The 20,466-nt window shown below is 41.9% G+C and overlaps 2 protein-coding genes across 2 annotated transcripts; both read left to right on the top strand.

Annotated features, from left to right (window-relative positions):
* The first annotated feature begins 4,246 nt into the window (after nt 1-4,246).
* Nucleotides 4,247-8,815, top strand: LOC106578842 (leucine-rich repeat, immunoglobulin-like domain and transmembrane domain-containing protein 1). Its single transcript, XM_014158046.3, has 4 exons — nt 4,247-4,528; nt 5,164-5,627; nt 6,283-6,588; nt 7,020-8,815. Exons 1-4 carry the CDS (start codon nt 4,404-4,406, stop codon nt 8,102-8,104), a joined length of 1,980 nt encoding a protein of 659 aa, XP_014013521.2. The 5' UTR covers nt 4,247-4,403; the 3' UTR covers nt 8,105-8,815.
* A 2,555-nt stretch (nt 8,816-11,370) lies between these two features.
* On the top strand, nt 11,371-17,217 carry LOC106578843 (leucine-rich repeat, immunoglobulin-like domain and transmembrane domain-containing protein 2). Its single transcript, XM_014158047.3, has 2 exons — nt 11,371-12,158; nt 14,036-17,217. Exons 1-2 carry the CDS (start codon nt 11,384-11,386, stop codon nt 14,878-14,880), a joined length of 1,620 nt encoding a protein of 539 aa, XP_014013522.2. The 5' UTR covers nt 11,371-11,383; the 3' UTR covers nt 14,881-17,217.
* The last annotated feature ends 3,249 nt before the right edge of the window (nt 17,218-20,466 follow it).

Raw genomic sequence — 20,466 nt, 5'->3', positions numbered from 1 at the left:
ATGACTGACCCACCGCCAAACCGGTCATGCTGGAGGATGTTGCAGGCAGCAGAACGTTCTCCACGGCTCTCCAGACTCTGTCACATCTGTCACGTGCTCAGTGTGAACCTGCTTTCATCTGGGAAGAGCACAGGGCGCCAGTGGCGAATTTGCCAATCTTTGTGTTCTCTGGCAAATGCCAAACGTCCTGCATGGTCTTGGGCTGTAAGCACAACCCCCACCTGTGGACGTCGGGCCCTCATACCACCCTTATGGTGTCTGTTTCTGACCGTTTGAGCAGACACATGCACATTTGTGGCCTGCTGGAGGTCATTTTGCAGGGCTCTGGCAGTGCTTCTCCTGCTCCTCCTTGCACAAAGGCGGAGGTAGCGGTCCTGCTGCTGGGTTGTTGCCCTCCTACAGCCTCCTCCACGTCTCCTGATGTACTGGCCTGTCTCCTGGTAGCGCCTCCATGCTCTGGACACTACGCTGACAGACACAGCAAACCTTCTTGCCACAGCTCGCATTGATGTGCCATCCTGGATGAGCTGCACTACCTGAGCCACTTGTGTGGGTTCTAGACTCCGTCTCATGCTACCACTAGAGTGAAAGCACCGCCAGCATTCAAAAGTGACCAAAACATCAGCCAGGAAGCATAGGAACTGAGAAGTGATCTGTGGTCCCCACCTGCAGAACCACTCCTTTATTGGGGGTGCCTTGCTAATTGCCTATAATTTCCACCTGTTGTCTATTCCATTTGCACAACAGCATGTGAAATGTATTGTCAATCAGTGTTGCTTCCTAAGTGGACAGTTTGATTTCACAGAAGTGTGATTGACTTGGAGTTACATTGTGTTGTTTAAGTGTTCCCTTTATTTTTTTGAGCAGTGGATATGGGTCAAAGCATTCGATGGCATTATGACTAGGCTCTTTGAGTTGGTATGTGATACATTAGCTCAGTTTCATCCTTCATCCATAGATCCCAAAGCCTTGGATAGCCTAGAGATGGTCCCAGGTTCATACTTCATCCATAGATCCCAAAGCCTTGGATAGCCTAGAGATGGTCCCAGGTTCATACTTCATTCATAGATCCCAAAGCCTTGGGATAGCCTAGAGATGGTCCTAGGGGGTCTTGTAACAACAGTAAAGACTTAAACAATAGAGCTTGCTGGCGTCACTCAGAGAGTCCCAAATGACACCCTATTCCCTATTTACTGCACTACTCTTGACCAGGGACCAGGACCAGTAGTTCACTACTCTTGACCAGCGACCAGGACCAGTAGTTCACTACTCTTGACCAGCGACCAGGACCAGTAGTTCACTACTCTTGACCAGGGACCAGGACCAGTAGTTCACTACTCTTGACCAGCGACCAGGACCAGTAGTTCACTACTCTTGACCAGGGACCAGGACCAGTAGTTCACTACTCTTGACCAGCGAGCAGGACCAGTAGTTCACTGCTCTTGACCAGGGACCAGGACCAGTAGTTCACTACTCTTGACCAGGGACCAGGACCAGTAGTTCACTACTCTTGACCAGCGACCAGGACCAGTAGTTCACTACTCTTGACCAGCGACCAGGACCAGTAGTTCACTACTCTTGACCAGGGACCAGGACCAGTAGTTCACTACTCTTGACCAGGGACCAGGACCAGTAGTTCACTACTCTTGACCAGGGACCAGGACCAGTACTTCACTACTCTTGACCAGGGACCAGGACCAGTAGTACACTACTCTTGACCAGCGACCAGGACCAGTAGTACACTACTCTTGACCAGCGACCAGGACCGGTAGTTCACTACTCTTGACCAGCGACCAGGACCGGTAGTTCACTACATAGGGAATAGGGTAGAATTTGAATCCCACATAAACTGGATGAGTAATATTACATTGTAATCAAAGACCCCACCTTTATTGTCATGGGAAACAACACCCACAGATTCCGATATGGATTTTAATCAATTCTACCGCTTGTGTAGTGGGCCTGTGTTGCCTATTGGGACATAGTTCATTTCACCTACCGTCATAATCTGTTGATGTAGCAATAAAACAAAGATTGCACTGTTGATGTAAGTCCAGCTGCCTTAGTTTGGACTTTAGACATTGAATAACACACAATTGTTTAACATTTCAAAGCTCAACTTATTCCTCGATCTGTCAGCCCCTAGACTGTAGTTTATTTCTAAAGCAGAAGGCAGCCCTCTTTATAAATACCAATTCACATTACTTAGGACACACACACACACACACACACACACACACACACACACACACACACACACACACACACACACACACACACACACACACACACACAACTTAGAGCCCAGTTAATACATGTAAGTGGAGGAGGTTTATTTCATGTGCTAGAAAACCCCTTCAGAATGAAAGTGGGTTTAAGATGTATTAATAAGGGCCATAGATAGATGACTGGATTAAAGACACATAGTTGTTTGGGGGCTGGGATTTGCCTCCTGGTCGCAAATTCGCTTGAAGTCTTTAAAGCTTTTGTCTGCACCTGGCTGTTTATGGGCCGGTCCCAAACGGCACCCTATTCCCTATATAGTGCATTACTACCCTATGGGTCCTGGTCAAAAGTAGTGCACTATATAGGGGATAGGGTACTATTTCGGGATGCATGTTACATCAGTTTCCGAACAGAGACCGGGGACAGACTGTGTACTCACACTAAACCACTCTCACAGATGGAAAGTGTGTCATGAGGAGGGATCAGTAGTTTTGCAGACTAATAGATGTCCAGACCTACAGGAACTAGGGGCTATAACCATTAAGTGGATGAAGAAGCATAGTCATAGAATGTTGAAACCGTCAGAAGCCCTTGTGTAGAACCCTTACTCTGACTCTAGAACCCTGACTCTGACTCTAGAACCCTGACTTTGACACTAGAACTCTTACTCTGACTCTAGAATCCTGACTTTGACTCTAGAACTCTGACTCTAGAATCCTGACTTTGACTCTAGACCGCTTACTCTGACTCTAGAACTCTGACTCTAGAACCCTGACTTTGACTCTAGAACTCTTACTCTGACTCTAGAACCCTGACTTTGACTCTATAACTCTTACTCTGACTCTAGAACCCTGACCCTGACTCACCAAAATATACAGGTTAAGAAAGTTTACAAATCAAATGGATGGATTGTTTTCTATTACTCTTAGCTGCCATCTAGTGGTGTGTTCCATGTTATGTAGGGTCCCACTGGGGTCTAGAACACTGTACCCCACAGTGCATTGGGGGAAAGGAGGCTGCTACTGTTATGGGTTTTGATAATACTGGTGGATATCTTTAATCGGTGTGACTTTGTTAATAGCTATTTAGCCTGAAAATAGTGCACAAAGTTTCAAAAATGTAAGAAATAACGAGTTCTATGTCAAAATCATGGTATGCAACATTTTAATGACACACTATGGCAATAATTATGTTTGAAAAAATAATAGCTTCCTTTTGCACTTAACTTACATTGTCACATTCAAGAAAATACATACAGTGCTTTTATAAAAGTAAATGAACCACCAAAACTAATGGTCCCCTCCCATCTCTATAATAAACCCCAACTATAGGGAAGTGTTTTACTCTGCATATAAACTAATGGTCCCCTCCCATCTCTATAATAAACCCCAACTATAGGGAAGTGTTTTACTCTGCATATAAACTAATGGTCCACTCCCATCTCTATAATAAACCCCAACTATAGGGAAGTGTTTTACTCTGCATTTAAACTAATGGTCCCCCCCATCTCTATAATAAACCCCAACTATAGGGAAGTGTTTTACTCTGCATTTAAACTAATGGCCCCCCCCCATCTCTATAATAAACCCCAACTATAGGGAAGTGTTTTACTCTGCATATAAACTAATGGTCCACTCCCATCTCTATAATAAACCCCAACTATAGGGAAGTGTTTTACTCTGTATATAAACTAATGGTCCACTCCCATCTCTATAATAAACCCCAACTATAGGGAAGTGTTTTACTCTGCATTTAAACTAATGGTCCCCCCCCCCCCCCCCCCCCATCTCTATAATAAACCCCAACTATAGGGAAGTGTTTTACTCTGCATTTAAACTAATGGTCCCCCCCATCTCTATAATAAACCCCAACTATAGGGAAGTGTTTTACTCTGCATATAAATATAAGCAAAACTACACAGCTCGTTTATCAACTGCCAGGAGGCAATAATCGCGTAAATGAAAATAACCCAATTCCTTTCCACTAATCTCTCCGTTCTTTTTTATCTCAGGCTTCGGGAACTACGTTCAGACCAATATGGGATACTGAGATAGCAGGACACACACACATGATGCATCGCAGGCTCGGGAAGAACAAAATAAACAGTACTTTTTTAATTCAAACTATCTTGTAATTTAGTTTGATAGTATATTTGACAGTGAAGTTTCGGAGAGAAAATGGTTCAAGGTTTTAGTCTGTGTTTCTACTTGGCATTACTTTGCCTCGGACGGTGTGTATGCAGCACGTGTCCGTTTCAATGTTGCTGTTTCTTTCACAAACTATCGGACGGATCCAAAGCAAGGTAAGACCAATGCAGTTATTACAACTAATTAAAATCTTAACGTCAACAACTTCTATATTATTTTTTTATGTTGTGTGGTACTGGGGCGGAATATGCAGGTAAAGCCAGCTTCCCTTCCACTCTTTTTTTGTTTATATGGGTCTGAGAATTAATTTGCGCTGCTCTAATTCCCTTTCATTTTTTATTTTAACTTGGCAAATCAGTTATGAACAAATTCTTATTTACAATGACGGCCTATGAACAGTGGGTTAGCTGCCTTGTTCTGGGACAGAATGACAGATTTTTACCTTGTCAGCAAAGGAATTCGATCCAGCAAACTTTTGGTTACTGGCCCAACACGCTAACCACTAGGCTACCTACCGCCCTTCATTGATCCTGGTGTATTCACCACGTTTAGACCCAGAGGGATAAAATAAGCGAAAAAACTAGCGATTAAAAATAGAGCAAATAAAATATTTAGTGTGATTTTTTTTTATGCATTAATTGTCAAGCTATACTATGTCATGAACACATACAAGGCCATGGTTAATTGAGTCAACCTCGTAATACAGTTGAATTATCTAAATAAACCTGTTACAATAGGTTATACAGTGACATTCACTAACCCGTGTTTACCTTTCTTTCCATCTATCTAGGAGTGTCCTTTGCAATGACCCAGAGATCACTCTGGTCCCACCCAACTTTCCTACAGACACCTCAAAACTGCGGATCGAGAAGACTGCCATCACAAGGATCTCCAGCGAAACCTTTCACTACCTCAACAGTCTGGAATTTCTCTGGATGTCTTTCAATTCTCTGAACTCTTTGAATGTAGACAGCTTCCGTGGGCTGAGAAGTCTGGATGAGCTGAGACTGGAAGGGAACGCGCTCACCTCTTTCCCCTGGGAATCTCTGACTGATATGCCCGACCTGAGGCTACTGGACCTGCATAATAATAAGATATCGTCGATCCCGGCCGATGCGACCATCTATATCAAGAACCTGACCTACCTGGACTTATCTAGCAACAGCCTGGCCATGGTTCCTCCTGAGGTTCTCTCTATGTGGTTATCTGTGAAACCATCTCAAGGAGATGGGGAAAGTTCCAAATATATTCTAGGTAAGGATCTAAACAACCAATTAAGCAATTAATTAATCAGTCAATTCCAATTAAAGCTATCTTTATTTACCTAGAGGGAATCCCATTTGGTTTGCAAGCCAGGATGAAATAGAAGCCTTAAATGACATGAAATTGATACACAGGAAAAGTTTTTTTTTTTTAAAACAACTATGCTATCTACAAAATTGCTTGTCAAGGTGGTTTTATCCCAACATGCATTTCATGAGTACCTGTGGTGTGTTACATAGCATTACATGGACAGTTGGAGGAGACAGCATCAGCATTTGGGAGTAGTATAAGGATTACTCTAATTATAGTAAAGGTAGCCGTACTGTAGTGTTAATTGAGACTACATTAACTAGTCTCACTTCAAACTAGCATGATTACTTCTACTTTCAATTACTTTTTTGCTAAACTGCCATTGTATACACATAACACATGGTCATAGTTCAGACAGAGCAAAAACATTAAGACCAAAAAGCATATCTGTCTTATCTATTGCCATGCTAAAAGTGATGTTGTTTTATTTTACATTTGTTTAGCTACCATTGTTGTTAATTTACCCACTTTAGTTGAATGTACTGACTCTTAAGTCGCTCTGGATAAGAGCATCTGCTAAACAAACAAAAAAAAAAGATTTTCTTCGTTGATGTAGGTCTCCATGACAACCCGTGGCTGTGCGACTGCCGGCTCTATGACGTGGTCCAGTTCCAGAAGTCTCCATCATCATCCGTGACTCTGATCGACACCAGGCTGCGCTGCGCGGCCCCAGAGAGCCTGTCGGGGGTGCTGTTCAGTGAGACGGAGCTCCAGAAGTGCCAGGAGCCCCGTGTCCACACGGCTGTGGCCCGGGTCAGGAGCTCCCTGGGGAGCAATGTCCTGCTGCGCTGTGGGACAATTGGAGTCCCAGTACCAGAGCTGTCCTGGACCCGGGCAGACGGTAAACAGATGAACGGCACTGGTGAGTTCCATTGATTTATTGATTGAATTTATTTAATGTGTAACAAATAGATATACAGCCAAGAACAAGCAGTAGCTACAGTACATATGTAAAAAATGGATGAAGGGTAACACAAAACAGTTAGTTTGGCTAAACCTGCTCCAGTCATGGCAGGTCTTAGCCTAGTCCCAGATCTGTTTGTGCTCTCTTGGAAACTCTTATGGTCATGCTTGGCGTAGTTGGCAAGACAGCACAAGTTGATCTGGGACCAGGGCATACATGTCTGCCTATTTCCTAAAATAAGTAGGAAATCTATTTTTGGCACTGTACAGTCAGAAGCTGAAATAGATTGGATTACAAATGGATGGACTGATTTCTTAGATTACAGATGGATGGCCTAATTTCTTTTCACTAATCGATCTAACCCCTTTTTCTTCGTATTTCTTTGATAGTTCAGGAAGAAGTTTCAAAGGAGGGAATCATTTGGTCCATCCTGAGTGTGCGTGCTGTCTCTTACAGGGACTCTGGGAAATACATCTGCAAAGCGACCAACTTCGTGGGTACTGCAGATGCCATCATCTCCCTAGTTATCACAGACTCCTTTAAAAATGAGGAACAAGGTGGCAGCTCCAAGACTAGAAAACAAAGGGGACGGAAAACCGGTGGGTTTGGGAAAGCTGCCTACCAGGATAAACTTGTTGCAAAATACATACCTCCACCAACCACCACGGCAACCACACCCATCATCGAACCACCAGGACCGGGCGGTTTTACAGGAAAGTATGATATCGAGAGCTACGATATCTCAAACAGCGTGGCTGACGGACAGACGCCCGGTCCTCCCATCACGGAGACGGTGATGCAGGAAGTTGAAAAGGAGGTCCTTAGCAACCTGGCAGCCAACGCCTCTTCTTTACAGGCGCCGGCACCGCCGGAGAAACGGGTGGTGCGTTCGGTGAAGATAATCGGGGACACCGACCACACCGTCTCCCTGAACTGGCGGGCCCCGGCGGCCAAGAACACCACCGAGTTCAGCGTCCTGTACGCCGTGTTCGGCGAGAGGGACATGCGGAGGATCAACGTTGCTGCGGGAAAGAACCGGATCACTATTGAGGGCCTTGTGCCAAGGACAAAGTACATCGCCTGCGTCTGCGTCAAAGGCCTGATCCCTAAAAAGGAGCAGTGTGTAATCTTCTCAACGGATGAGGCAGCCAGCGCAAGCGGCACCCAGAAGCTCATTAACGTGGTGGTGATCACGGTGGCCTGTGTGATCGCTGTCCCCCTGACACTGATCGTCTGCTGCGGGGCGCTCAAGAAGCGCTGTAAAAAGCTACTGGGGAGGAAATCCAAAGATATCCAAGAATCATATGTGACATTCGAGACCCTCTCCCCGGGACAGAAGCCTAAGGGGATGGAGGGGGAGTACCTTGCCAGGCAACAGCCAGACGAGTCCAACAAACTGCTCTCTGCTAGGTCCAGTGTGGACTCCGAGGCCATTTGTAGGACTGAGGGACCGCCTAACGAGTACTTTTGTTGATACCAAATAATGGCCTCAAGCCTTTAGAGGGCAGAGAAAGTCTGTCCTTTCCAAGCAGAACTTAATATTTGTTATTAAGGTTTTGTATGATTTCAGCCAGTAGTTGACAGTAGCATGAGTGAAACTGCTCAGAGACAGAAACAAAAGGCTAGTTGCATTGACACTCTTGCCTTTGGAAAAAAAACATGTGTGGTGAATATGTGAGTTAGATAAATAAATGTTGACGTAACTGTGATTATGGGAATACAGGCAACCCTTGACCTGGTAAACTGTAATAAGAAACATTTTTATTCTTGTATATATATTTTTTTTCATAAATTATTTCTGATCTGCAAAGAAACATTTTGTATTTGTTATGCACTTTTAAGGGCAGTATTTAACTTTTCCAAAATTCCCAGGTTTTACAGAAATTCTGTGTGGAAGATTCCCAGATTCTGAATGGAATAAGGAACTCTAAATGGCCCATTCTACTAGAATACATTAAACCCATGTTCTTAATTAAGTTTTGCAAGGAGGAAGAGTAATGAGTTATTCTGAAATGAATCTGACCTCAGAATTCTGGCACAGTTGTTATTTGATAAAATAAAGTATTTGTAAAGTATTGTTGAAGCAGAACTCATCTCTAGTGATATTTTATACTTCTGTGTATTTACCATATATGTTAATGTGCCAGTTTTACTGTCCAATCAAAGCTAACACTCTATATTTTGTAATATGTATCTATGATCTGATGTGTATGTCTAAACGTATGACAAAATAAATACTTTTATATAAATGTGTGTGTCCTCTTAAATCCTTACCTGCTCTGTAACAGCATTTTCGTCATAAGACACATTTTTTTTCTTTAGGCAATTCAAATATTTAGCAAACTCCCTGACAGTAGCAAAAGCAAGGGGCTATAGCAGCACACAAGTAGACTACAAATGCATGCTGATCCGGGCATACCGTGAGCTCTTGAAGGGAGCGCTACTGGTGCGCTACTGGAGCGAAATTGGAGCGGGCGAGAAGGCCAGCGCTCCAGCCTTTGGGAAACTCGCTCCACGCTCCAGTCAAATTGGGCACGCTCCACTCCTCGCACCGTTCTAGCGCCACTCACATACTCTGGTATTGGCCAATGAGAGGCTTTGAAGCCACCGGTCAGCCATATTGGTACTCCTCAGAAGGCTCAACCATCCATAGAAATTAACAGAATTCTTCAGTATTTAAATGAAATATTTCAAGGACAATGTTTTTTTATATATTTTTTTTATTTAACTAGGCAAGTCAGTTAAGAACAAATTCTTATTTACAATGACGGCCTACCCCAGCCAAACCCGGACAACGCTGGGCCAATTGTGCCCGCCCTATGGGACTCCCAATCACAGCCGGATGTGATGCAGCCTTGTTTCCAACCAGGGTGTCTGCAGTGACGCCTCTTGCACTGAGATGCAGTGCCTTTGACCGCTGCACCACTCGGGAGCAAATGTATTTAATACATTTTTGTTGTAGTGGGGACAGTGATGTTGGTACTCTCTTAAAAACAATACTTTAACCCCCTAGAGTCAATGTCTAGGACGGACATCTAACTAGCGTAATACAAAAATCCACATAAAAATACGTCTGTTTAAACTCTGTGGCTACAAAACAGCGCCCCCTGTCAGTCATCTAATGTATTACATAAATCATTGGTTGCGATCAGCACCATGGATAGTGCCACGTGATATGTTTCTTTGCAGTGTTGGAAAAAGTACCCAATTGTCATACTTGAGTAAAAGTATAGATACCTTTTACTCAAGGAAAAGTGACCTAGTAAAATACTACTTGAGTAAAAGTCTAAAAGTATTTGGTTCTAAATATACTTAAGTATCAAAAGTAAAAGTACAAGTATTAATTATTTAAAATTCCTTAAATTAAGCAAACCAGATGGCGCCATTTTATTTACAGATAGCCAGGGGAACACTCCAACACTCAGACATCATTTACATGCGAAGTATGTGTTTAGTGAGTCCACCAGATCAGAGGCAGTAGAGATGACCAGCGATGTTCTCTGTTTAGTGAGTCTGCCAGATCAGAGGCAGTAGGGGTGACCAGCGATGTTCTCTTGATAAGTGTGTGAATTAGACTATTTTCCTGTCCTGCTAAGCATTCAAAATGTATCGAGTACTTTTGGGTGTCAGGGAAAATGTATGGAGTAAAAAGCACATCATTTTCCTTAGGAATGTAGTGCAGTAATAGTAAAAGCTGACAAAAATATAAATAGTAAAGTACAGATACCCCCAAAAAACGACTTAAGTAGTACTTTCCAGTATTTTTTACTTAAGTACCTTACACCACTGTTCGTTTGGTGTACAACTTGTTTCCTTGTCATGGTCACTGTAGTCCTTTACTTTGTACACTATCATCTGCAGACTATGTATGTCTGAAGACCTCTTCCAACGTTCCTCAATTAATAAGGCACTGCGAGCTCTTTTTTTTTGTGATCCTTTGTTTCATGCAGTATACAAATAATAGGCGTTGGGTAGATGGTGCCATTTTCTCAGCTGGTTTGTAGTAGGACTAATCTATAGATTGCATAGTATGTTCCCTGATAATCTATTTCAAAAAAAATTTGGTCAGGTCACTGTCAGTACATATTCAATAGCAAGTCGCATTATTCCTGAAAACCTTCCCATTAATTCACAGGGATTAGTGAACATATGTTGAGGAGCAGCACGTTTCGACAGTCAGTCAATGAGGCTCATTGCTAAAAATACAAACTTCCGGTGTGTTTATCACGTCCTTTGGGGTCTTAAGAAATTGCGTCACAAGGAAGATTAAAGTAATAGCTTTACCTGTACGGTCCGTCCCGGTGGAGATGCCCTGCTCAAATACTTCACATGATACAGGAATATGTCCGCCACATTGGATTCACTTTTAGCTCTAGCTTTGCTATTCTGTCGAGTTACTCCTGGATCAACATCTTGTTTACCCGGCTGCTCTTGCACAAATGACAACTTGGGAAGGTAAATTGTTTGTTGTCAATTATTTTGTAGGCTAACTAGTTTTGTACCGAGTTTCTTTGCCGTGTCAGTATGTTATGCAGTGGCCATATTGACTGATCGAGTTTAGCCAATTGCTAAACACAATGGTGTTTTTTTTTCCAGAACTGGTTTTAACAATGGACAATGTGGAGAGATAACTTACTTTAAGAGAACATAAATAACCTCGTTTTTATTTATTTTATTTAAACATTAAATTATAACTCTAACCGTACTTACATAACTGGAAATGTTTCTGTTTAATTGTAGATCCCTACTTTGCATGGAAACAGCTATGGGACGAATCCCAGACCATGTTCCAAATGATTTCAGTAAAATTCGAATAGAGAATTCTCATCTGACCGAATTACCCCGTGGCTCCTTCTCTAAAGTTAGTGCCTTGGTGTCTCTATGGTTGAATTTCAACGACATCACCCTAATGAACATCAAGAGTCTGGAGGGGCTGACGAATCTAACGGAACTACGCCTCCAGGGGAACAAGCTGCGTTCAGTCCCATGGACAGCGTTCCAGGATACGCCGAACCTGAAGATTTTGGACCTGAAACATAACCGACTAGACGTGCTCCCGGAATCTGCCCTGAGACAACTTCCAGGCCTGACCTATTTAGACTTATCCTTCAATCAGCTTACTGTCATATCCAGGGATGTCTTCCTCAACTGGCCTCTCCTCAACACTCAGGAGAGAAAAGGAGGTAAAGAGCCCGGCAGTGGAGAGGCCAACGTTGTTTTGGCTCTGCACGACAACCCTTGGCTGTGTGACTGCCGCCTCAAAGGTTTCGTTGAGTTTATCAAAAGTGTTAGTCCACCTCTAATTCTGATGAACTCGTACCTGATGTGCACAGGCCCCAGTTCCAGGGCGGGAAAGTTCTTCCACGAAGTCGGTTTGAAAACATGTATGAAGCCTGAGGCCTCCGCCTCAGAAACCAACATGACGGTGTCGCTGGGGGACAATGTAACCCTCCAGTGCTTAGTCAAAGCCAGGCCTGACCCCGCCATCCACTGGTCGTACAGCCTGAAGATTAGAAGGGGATTTACTGGTAAGGTTTTATTTCATTGCAATTTCTAGACTATCATCCATTAGATTGCTGTGACTTTGCTGCGGTGGGTGAGGTATTTACCAGTGACTAATATCATATGTCAGTCACTCATAGTTTATTGTAAGCTACACCACTTTGATGGCAGGATCTAAGACAAGTAGGCTAAAGCATGTGTATTTCATACATTCATTTGACTATTGGTGTTTATAGATTAAAAGTGTGTTTGGTAGGCTATTGGTGTTTATAGATTAAAGAGTGTTTGGTAGGCTATTGGTGTTTGTAGATTAAAAGAGTGTTTGGTAGGCTATTGGTGTTTCTAGATTAAAGAGTGTTTGGTAGGCTATTGGTGTTTATAGATAAAAGAGTGTTTGGTAGGCTATTGGTGTTTATAGATTAAAAGTGTGTTTGGTAGGCTATTGGTGTTTATAGATTAAAAGAGTGTTTGGTAGGCTATTGGTGTTTATAGATTAAAAGAGTGTTTGGTAGGCTATTGGTGTTTATAGATAAAAGAGTGTTTGGTAGGCTATTGGTGTTTATAGATTAAAATAGTGTTTGGTAGGCTATTGGTGTTTATAGATTAAAAGAGTGTTTGGTAGGCTATTGGTGTTTATAGATAAAAGAGTGTTTGGTAGGCTATTGGTGTTTATAGATAAAAGAGTGTTTGGTAGGCTATTGGTGTTTATAGATTAAAGAGTGTTTGGTAGGCTATTGGTGTTTATAGATTAAAAGAGTGTTTGGTAGGCTATTGGTGTTTATAGATAAAAGAGTGTTTGGTAGGCTATTGGTGTTTATAGATTAAAATAGTGTTTGGTAGGCTATTGGTGTTTATAGATAAAAGAGTGTTTGGTAGGCTATTGGTGTTTATAGATTAAAAGAGTGTTTGGTAGGCTATTGGTGTTTATAGATAAAAATAGTGTTTGGTAGGCTATTGGTGTTTATAGATAAAAGAGTGTTTGGTAGGCTATTGGTGTTTATAGATTAAAGAGTGTTTGGTAGGCTATTGGTGTTTCTAGATTAAAAGAGTGTTTGGTAGGCTATTGGTGTTTATAGATTAAAGAGTGTTTGGTAGGCTATTGGTGTTTATAGATTAAAGAGTGTTTGGTAGGCTATTGGTGTTTCTAGATTAAAAGAGTGGTTGGTAGGCTATTGGTGTTTATAGATTAAAATAGTGTTTGGTAGGCTATTGGTGTTTATAGATTAAAAGAGTGTTTGGTAGGCTATTGGTGTTTATAGATAAAAGAGTGTTTGGTAGACTATTGGTGTTTATAGATTAAAAGAGTGTTTGGTAGGCTATTGGTGTTTATAGATTAAAATAGTGTTTGGTAGGCTATTGGTGTTTATAGATTAAAATAGTGTTTGGTAGGCTATTGGTGTTTATAGATAAAAGAGTGTTTGGTAGGCTATTGGTGTTTATAGATTAAAATAGTGTTTGGTAGGCTATTGGTGTTTATAGATTAAAGAGTGTTTGGTAGGCTATTGGTGTTTATAGATTAAAAGAGTGTTTGGTAGGCTATTGGTGTTTATAGATTAAAAGAGTGTTTGGTAGGCTATTGGTGTTTATAGATTAAAAGAGTGTTTGGTAGGCTATTGGTGTTTATAGATTAAAAGAGTGTTTGGTAGGCTATTGGTGTTTATAGATTAAAAGAGTGTTTGGTAGGCTATTGGTGTTTATAGATTAAAAGAGTGTTTGGTAGGCTATTGGTGTTTATAGATTGCTTGGAACAGTGTATGACACAGCCTTTCTTGTAGGCAAACTCAACAATAATGCCTAATGCAACAAATTACATAAACAGTACTGCATATTATACATGTACAATATGTTGATTTTTATCCAACCTTGTTGATTAAGTTGTAACATAATTCTCCTTTCTCTCCAGTCTCAGAGACCCGTGTGGACGATGAGACCATCAGATCTCAGCTGGTCATCCCATCCCTTCACCTGGCGGACCGAGGCGTCTACACCTGCTTCGCCAACAACTTCATAGGCAACTCCTCCGTCAGTGTCCTGATCAACATCAAGTCTTTCAACGCCTCCTCCACCGGCGGTGCCGCCATGTCTCTACCCCCGTTCCCCCTGGCCTCAGCCGACGAGAACGTCTACATTGACATCCGCATCTCCAAGCAGACGGTCTACGGCATTACTCTGGAGTGGTACGCTGCGACGGACAACCCTGCAGAGACCTGGTTCACCATCCACTTGGGGAAATACCACTCTGACAAAAAGGAGTTGACATACATCGGGCCGGGCATCAACACCTATTCGGTCAATGACCTCCTACCGGTTACTAAATACGAGGCGTGTGTAACGCTGAAGAACCAGATGCCCCACGCCGGCCAGTGCATCGTGTTTGTAACAGGAAGTGACATCAGTCAGCTGGAACAACGGGAGAAGCTCATCCATATTATCGTGATTGTGTGCGCCATGGTGCTGGCGGTGCCCGTGGGGATGTACGCCTGCACCACCGACACTAGATGTACGTTCAGCTGCCTGGACCGCTGTACAGAACAGTGTAAGAGGAGGAGAAGGCAGGAGAAGACCCTGAGGACCAATGGGGAGAGACAGGGGACCTTCGACAGCCTCCAGGCCGCCAGCGATGAAGGACTCTGTGGAGACTCTGAAGAGGTGATGAAGAAGAGGAGTAAGTCCTCCGACGAAAAAAACAACCACAGGGGAAAAGCACAAGATCTACCAGAAACAACCACTGGAGCAAAGCTATATTAGCTGTAGGTTTAAAGTTTAAAAAATCTACCACAAACAACCACTAGATCAAAGCTATATTAGCTGTAGGTTTAAAGTTTAAAAAATCTACCACAAACAACCACTAGATCAAAGCTATATTAGCTGTAGGTTTAAAGTTTAAAAAATCTACCACAAACAACCACTAGATCAAAGCTATATTAGCTGTAGGTTTAAAGTTTAAAAAATCTACCACAAACAACCACTAGATCAAAGCTATATTAGCTGTAGGTTTAAAGTTTAAAAAATCTACCACAAACAACCACTAGATCAAAGCTATATTAGCTGTAGGTTTAAAGTTTAAAAAATCTACCACAAACAACCACTAGATCAAAGCTATATTAGCTGTAGGTTTAAAGTTTAAAAAATCTACCACAAACAACCACTAGATCAAAGCTATATTAGCTGTAGGTTTAAAGTTTAAAAAATCTACCACAAACAACCACTAGATCAAAGCTATATTAGCTGTAGGTTTAAAGTTTAAAAAATCTACCACAAACAACCACTGGAGCAAAGCTATATTAGCTGTAGGTTTAAAGTTTAAAAAATCTACCACAAACAACCACTAGATCAAAGCTATATTAGCTGGGGTTTTTTTTCTTTTTTTTTTCACCTTTATTTAACCAGGTAGGCCAGTTGAGAACAAGTTCTCATTTACAACTGCGACCTGGCCAAGATAAAGCAAAGCAGTTCGACAGGTTTAAAGTTAAAAATTATCCACTAGAGCAATGCTATATTAGCTGTAGGTTTAACATTTTAAAATATCCACTAGAGCAATGCTATATTAGCTGTAGGTTTAACATTTTAAAATATCCACTAGAGCAATGCTATATTAGCTGTAAGTTTAACATTTTAAAACGTGTACAAGACGTCTAGAGGAACAGTTATCTGTAATAATGGGGAGCAGTCTTATGTGAAGTGTAGCTTTAGGAAATACATTTGCTAAGCTTCAAGTTGTCATGCTAAGAGCCTTTCTTCCATGTCTGTAGAAAGTAGAAAGAGTATATTGTTAAAGGTAAAAAAAAAAAAACTAAATATACTGTATCTATTTAGCTTGATTGAGCTCTGTTTTAAAAAAGAAATGGAATTCAAACTCATCTGGCAAAAAAAAACAATGTTAATTGTGTACATGCAATATAGTTGCACATATTTTCTTGTCTTCAGAATGTAATGGACTGCATTTCCTCACGGTTCGTTGAAACTCATTAATTAGGAGAGGTTCAGTTAAATATACATTAATACATACTGTATACAGCCTTTGCACTACTACCTACATAATGTATGAGGCTTCTTTGCTACTCTTTTCCTGTTTTTGACTCACTTTGGGATGGTGGGGGTGGGATGGTGAGGATTAGAGTTAGGGGTGAAGATGGACACTTCAGACAAGACCATCTTAATTGCTCCCTACCCAAATCCCATTTTGATGTTTACAAATCTGAAGGGTCTGGATTAGGGTTGTAAAATTCTGGTAATGTTCCCAAAATGTTCAGGTTTTCCAGAAATCCTGTTTGGAGATTCATGGAATCAGGAAATCCTGTTTGGAGATTCATGGAATCAGGAAATCCTGTTTGGAGATTCATGGAATCAGGAAATACTGTTTGGAGATTCATGGAATCAGGAAATCCTGTTTGGAGATTCATGGAATCAGGAAATCCTGGTTGGAGATTCATGGAATCAGGAAATCCTGATTGGAGATTCATGGAATCAGGAGGGAATAAGCAGGACATCTGCAATAGTCCAACCAGGATTTCTGGAAAACCTGGGAATTTTAGTAAAGTCACGGTAATTCTGTAACCCTTGTCTGGATAGGTATAAGAGGTTTAGTTGTGGAACTTCCTGCAGATCTGTAAACATCCAAGGGATAGGGCCATGGGGAAGGGAGTGCATTTTCACAGACTGACACTTTGATTTTAGCACAATAACTTAAAAGGATGTGTTATGTAAGCATTGTTTTGTTCTGCGTTTATTCATACACTGGTAAAGAGATTATCATATATTGTTTTTTATAATGTGTATCTTGTATCTCTCTAGATCTTAACCTCTTAACCACATATGTGTACCAAATGGCACCCTATTCCCTATATAGTACACTACCCCTATGGGCCCTGGTCAAAAGTAGTGCACTACTCCCCATGGGACGTAGACAAAAGTAGTGCACTACTCCGTATGGGCCCTGGTAAAAAGTAGTGCACTATAATGGGAATAGGGTCCCATTTGGGTCTCACTTAGATCTTAACCATGTCTCTGAGAGAATAGACAACATGAGATCTTCTCTGAGTTTACTGCAAGCTGCATTAGATTATCATTTCTGATATTAGTTTTTTTTAAATCTATATAAAATATACATTGTCTGTCACATTAAGGGGGTAAATAATTTAGTCCTTAATTTACTTGAATGTATTTTTGTATTCAACAATTGCCTAAAATATCTGTCTTTCACATGCCAATGTGATCAAAACATGTATAGTCTTGAATAAACATCTATTGTGAAGTCAAAGATATTCTGCTTCTTTGATTTGTATCATCGTAAGTTTACGTCTTTCAATTTATTACGCTTAAAATTCCAATAACTTTCCCCAAAAATGTTCAGGTTTTCCAGCGATCCCAGTTGAAAGATTCCCGGAATTTGCTATCAACATTCTCAGCCGCCAAAAGACAAAAGCCAATTATGTCTAAGTGAGTATTACCAATGAATGAGTGAATAGAGACTAGAGGGTCAAGAAAGAAGATTAGGAAGATGGTGCAGGTCAGTTGAATGCAGTATAGGGTGTTAATGATAAGGTTTAAAATAGCAATAGGGTTCAATCTAAAGGGTTAATATCACCAGTTTACCCAGGGACAGCATTCACTTATGAAGACAATCAGGGTCTTTTGGGGGCCCTAAGAGAGATTTGGTTGAGGGGCCCCCCACCTTGCGGCAAAACATTTTAGTGGCCTCCGTCGATGGTGGAGAGACATTTTTGAGTGTTAAAGTTAATTTCTTGCAATTCTACACATTTTGCCATGGGGCTTAGAGCAAATGTAGCAATTTTAAAGCCCCAGTACAAACATATAAATATTTTTTTAATTAGTTAATGTACATTTCCACACTATGAGGTTGGAATGATACTGTGTGATTGTGAACATGGTGATGATGCCGTTTTGGTGTAAGAGCGGTTAGAGAAATTGCAGAATGGCAGAGCGGAAGTGGAGAAAGTAAAAGTTGCCATTATGATATTCTAAAAGCAACTTGGCATATACTGTATAACAAGACAATTAGAAATGCCAGACAGGTTCATTTTTCTAACTTAATCACTATTAATCAGAATAATTTGAGAGTGCTCTTCTCAACCATTGATGGCCTCATTGGGTTTTTTTGGAGGGGGGGGGGGGGGGGGGTCGTTAAGCAAACAGTTTTGGGGGGCGGTCATTTAGCATACACTCGCACATAAACTCATAAATTCTACCTCCTCAAACCTATGTGAACTTTCTTCCAAGTCTAAATATGATGAGTGTGCGGCATACTTCAGTATTTAAGATCTGATGAGAAGTTTGATGATATGGTCCCTAGTCTAACACACAAAGGCACTATGGATTTATTGACACAGATATGCTCAGGAAAGTTATATCACAATTTAAGCCTTCTACCTGCCTTCTCGATTCTATCCTCACCACCTTCTCCAAAACAGTTTTTAATTTCATATCTGAAGAAGTGCAAGCTATTGTTAATCACTCCCTGTTCACAGTCACTTTCCCCACTGCACTAAAAACTGTTATGGTGAAACCCCTTCTGAAGAAAAGTAATATAGATTCTTCAGCTGTTAACAATTTTCTGACAATCTCCAACCTTCCATTCTTATGCAAAATTCTGGAGAAATTGGTTTTCAAACAGATGAACTGTATTTTTGGTTTTCGTGCCCACCACAGCACAGAGACAGCCTTAGTTAAAATGGTAAATGATCAAAACAGAGATAACAGCTCTCTGTCCTTGTACTATTGGATTTAAGTGCTGCATTCGACACTGTTGACCATGTGATCGTTCTGGACAGACTGGAGAGGTGGGTTATTTTAGATTCCGTGCTCAGTCCCCTCCTGTACTCCCTGTTCACTCATGACTGCACGGCCAGACACAACTCCAACACCATCGTTAAGTTTGCTGATGACACAACAGTGGTAGGCCTGATCACCGACAACGATGAGACAGTCTATAGGGAGGAGGTCAGAGACCTGAACGTGTGGTGCCTGGACAACAACCTCTCTCTCAACGTGATCAAGACAAAGGAGATGATTGTGGACTACAGGAAAAGCAGGACCGAGTACGCCCCCATTCTCATCGACGGGGCTGTAGTGGAGCAGGTTGAGAGCTTCAAGTTCCTTGGCGTCCACATCACCAACAAACTAACATGGTCCAAGCACACCAAGACAGTCGTGAAGAGGGCACGACAAAACCTATTCCCCCTCATGAGACTGAAAAGATCTGGCATGGGTCCTCAGATCCTGAAAAGGTTTTACAGCTGCACCATTGAGAGCATCCTGACGGGTTGCATCACTGCCTGGTATGGCAACTGCTCGGCCTCAGACCACAAGGCACTACAGAGGGTAGTGCGTACGGCCCAGTACATCACCGGGGCCAAGCTTCCTGCCATCCAGGACCTCAATACCAGGCGGTGTCAGAGGAAAGCCCTAAAAATGGTCAAAGACTCCAGCCACCCTAGTCACAGACTGTTCTCTCTGCTACCGCTTGGCAAGCGGTACCGTAGCACCAAGTCTAGGTCCAAGAGGCTTCTAAACAGCTTCTACCCCCAAGTTATAAGACTCCTGAACAGCTAATCAAATGGCTACCCAGACTATTTGCATTGCCCCCCCCCCCCCCTTCTACACTGCTGCTACTCTCTGTTATTATCTATGCACAGTCACTTTAATAACTCTACCTACATGTACATAATTAACTCAATTACCACGACACCGGTGTCCCCGCGCATTGACTCTGTACCGGTACCCCCTGTATATAGCCTCCACATTGACTCTGTACCGGTACCCCCTGTATATAGCCTCCACATTGACTCTGTACCGTAATACCCTGTATATAGCCTCCACATTGACTCTGTACCGGTACCCCCTGTATATAGCCTCCACATTGACTCTGTACCGTAACACCCTGTATATAGCCTCCACATTGACTCTGTACCGGTACCCCCTGTATATAGCCTCCACATTGACTCTGTACCGTAATACTCTGTATATAGCCTCCACATTGACTCTTTACCGGTACCCCCTGTATATAGCCTCCACATTGACTCTGTACCGTAATACTCTGTATATAGCCTCCACATTGACTCTTTACCGGTACCCCCTGTATATAGCCTCCACATTGACTCTGTACCGTAATACTCTGTATATAGCCTCCACATTGACTCTTTACCGGTACCCCCTGTATATAGCCCTGCCATTGTTATTTACTGCTGCTCTTTAATTACTTGTTATTCTTATCTCTTACTTTTTGTTAGTTATTTTCTTAAAACTGCATTGTTGGTTAAGGGCTTGTAAGTAAGCATTTCACTGTAAGGTCTACACCTGTTGTATTCGGCACAT

This window comes from Salmo salar, chromosome 19 (genome assembly GCF_965601325.2).
Source record: "Salmo salar chromosome 19, fSalSal1, whole genome shotgun sequence".
Classification (NCBI taxonomy): domain Eukaryota; kingdom Metazoa; phylum Chordata; class Actinopteri; order Salmoniformes; family Salmonidae; genus Salmo; species Salmo salar.
This window is presented reverse-complemented; position numbering and strand designations above follow the sequence as displayed.

What these genes read in the sequence shown, in the direction of transcription:
- LOC106578842 (XM_014158046.3), top strand. Translation starts at nt 4,404, where the DNA reads ATGGTTCAAGGTTTTAGTCTGTGTTTCTACTTGGCATTACTTTGCCTC. An exon ending in AAGTTCCAAATATATTCTAG is followed by an intron (nt 5,628 to 6,282) that starts GTAAGGATCTAA and finishes TCGTTGATGTAG; the next exon opens with GTCTCCATGACAACCCGTGG. An exon ending in TAAACAGATGAACGGCACTG is followed by an intron (nt 6,589 to 7,019) that starts GTGAGTTCCATT and finishes TTTCTTTGATAG; the next exon opens with TTCAGGAAGAAGTTTCAAAG.
- LOC106578843 (XM_014158047.3), top strand. Translation starts at nt 11,384, where the DNA reads ATGGAAACAGCTATGGGACGAATCCCAGACCATGTTCCAAATGATTTC. An exon ending in GATTAGAAGGGGATTTACTG is followed by an intron (nt 12,159 to 14,035) that starts GTAAGGTTTTAT and finishes CTTTCTCTCCAG; the next exon opens with TCTCAGAGACCCGTGTGGAC.